The 2,500-nt window shown below is 42.4% G+C and overlaps 1 protein-coding gene across 1 annotated transcript in view; it reads right to left on the reverse strand.

The window, feature by feature from the left end:
• The window catches only part of LOC113815889 (uncharacterized), a 17,647-nt gene that overhangs the window by 3,313 nt on the left and 11,834 nt on the right, over positions 1–2,500 (reverse strand). The window contains exons 2-3 of the mRNA XM_027367905.2: positions 550–969; positions 94–354 (exon numbers count right to left, since the gene is read on the reverse strand). Coding sequence (XP_027223706.2) covers positions 94–354; positions 550–916 — 628 coding nt within the window. The 5' untranslated portion in view covers positions 917–969. The remainder of the gene's footprint in view (positions 1–93; positions 355–549; positions 970–2,500) is intronic.

The raw sequence follows: 2,500 nt of genomic DNA on the forward strand, positions 1-2,500 counted from the left end.
AAAGACTTGGTCCAGTGTAATAAATCACTAATGTAAATAGATTATAGTTAAGCAGTTGTTACCAAGAACTAAGGATCCGGCAGTTAGACTGACCAGGAGCACCGGAGGAAGCGGCGGCCTTGAGGCGGTCCAGCGCCCTCGTCCCAATGGTGCCAGAGGATTCAGCTGCCCCCTTCAGCGTCGCCGAAGAGTCGTTGCTGGGTCCAGAATTGCCCGCACTCTGGCCCTGTGGCGGGAAGAGGTTGTCCACCTGGCAGAGGTCCAGGTGGTGGTACTGGCAGTACAGGCGGCACAGGTACTTCTGCGAGGCAACGTCGCTCCGCGATAAGTTGTGGTACAACCTAACCGTCCAACCTGAGAGATTTTAGAAACTTTATATTAAGCATATACCGAAACAAAGAACCGATAGCTAATATATAGAGAATCCTACAACAGTGAATTCAATAATTTCGGTGAAAAATCTTTGATATTAATGAATATCATTTGCGAACGAACAGCAATATCACGATGAGACTACATTGTAGTCTTAAAATCCGTATCACAGCTAACCTTTGTAATATTTTTCGACTTCTTTCAGGCGATCTTCGAACGCTGAAAAATATTTATTATAAATGACCGTTTTGTTTAAGTCGCCAAACAGCGAATACGACACCACTTTTTGGCCCAGGCCTCGACTCGTCGACCAATCACTGCACATCGACTGCTCGCTCTCCCTCACGATTGGCGGACCGGACCTGGGACATCCGCAGTCGTAGTCGTCGTAGCCAATCATCTGCCACGGGTACACCTCGAGGCTGCGGGATTGGCGGAGGCCGCTCGGCCTGAGGACGGACGTGAAGAAGCAGAATGCCAGAAGCAGGCAAGAGCAGGTGAGGTACAGGAGGCCCCCGCGCCTCCGACCCAAAAGGGACGTCATGGCGAAGAAGAGATGCTGGCGCTCGCGCTTCCGGCTGGCTTCATGCTGCCCTCCTGCAAAGACACAAATGAGCATAGGTTTAGGGACATATCACTCTGTTCCTGCATATTGCATTTAGCCAGTTATCTACGATATCTTAAAGTTCCTTTGCTACTTTGTCTACACAATTAGATTCCACGAAGGGAAGGTGCGCTAAACCTCGGCCTGCAGGCGCCACTGGCCCGTAGCGGTTTTTAGGCAAACTAAAATTCTGCCAGACAGCGGGTAGTTACCGACGTGTAACTACAATAATGAATAAAGTTAATTTGTATCTTTGCAACGACAGAAACTGATTCCGAACTTTGGTCAATTTATCATGATTATTCATCACGATACATAAACGCTTATCATTTTTTTTCTTTCTGTTGAGCCGCATGAATAAGATTAATTTTTTTCTTTTTGGTATTAAGAAGAAAGAAATGGAAGACCTGAGTACTCGCCTCTCGGCTGGAATTCTGATACAAAAGTACAAATGTTAAGTAATCCACTTTTCTCCCTCAGAAAGGTGCTAGATGACTTCGCAAAAGAGTTACACTCACATACGCCACTTACACACATGCGTCCACACGAATATACACACAAATACGTTTCAGTTTTTCTATTATTCACGCAGTCATGCACGCATAAGCATACTGGTTCATACTCATCGCCGTGACAGAGTAACATTTTGCAGACATATTCAGTAGATATTCTTTTCAGCTCTCTGTTACTGATCCGCTTTTACTGATCCGCTTGGCGTGCCTGTTCTTAGCATAGAGTACCACTATCATAGATCACCGTAAATCACGTAACAATACGCTGATGTTATATTTATTATATGGTATCATCGATATAAATCATGGACACTTCAATTGTATCGCTAAAAAGTGCTTGTCTTGCTCCCTCTCCTGAACCTAACCTAAGTCGACTATGTTCTAACAAGCTGTATTATGCACTGTATAGTAGGTCATATAATATAACATAAGCATACTGACGTCCTGGTGGTTATTTACGGTGATGCTAAGCTACCAGTTCATAGGAGAAGATTTTATATGTATTATTGCCGCCCTAACGGTTACGTGGGGTGATGCTAAGCTACCAGATGGAATTAAAACGAAAGTCATTCTAATGCGTCTGCACAACAGTACCGGTGTGATAAAGTTTGCCAAGACGAGCATGGAAGTTTATCCAAGTTTAGAATTCTGGATATTCATCAACCACTGATATTCGCTTATTTAATGCTTTGTATTTTACTAATTCCAAATGTCAGTACGTGATTCAGCACTATTTGATATAGAGTATTCTTCGGTTATTTATCAAAGTGAAAATATTATTCAATTTCGATTATGTTTAGTGGAAGATAAGTGAACCACATTCTTAAATACATATGCTTCAGTTCAATTTGCTCAGCTTAAGAATTATGTCTTGAGTGATAGTTTATTACCACTTACGAAACTTCATTCTGACTGTGTATTATGCATTTCCTGAATTTTTAACGTTATCCATAGCTGTGATAGATTTGTTTAACTGTATTTCTGAGAAAATCTACTATAATATTTCCGTGTT

This window comes from Penaeus vannamei, chromosome 4 (genome assembly GCF_042767895.1).
Source record: "Penaeus vannamei isolate JL-2024 chromosome 4, ASM4276789v1, whole genome shotgun sequence".
Lineage (NCBI taxonomy): Eukaryota > Metazoa > Arthropoda > Malacostraca > Decapoda > Penaeidae > Penaeus > Penaeus vannamei.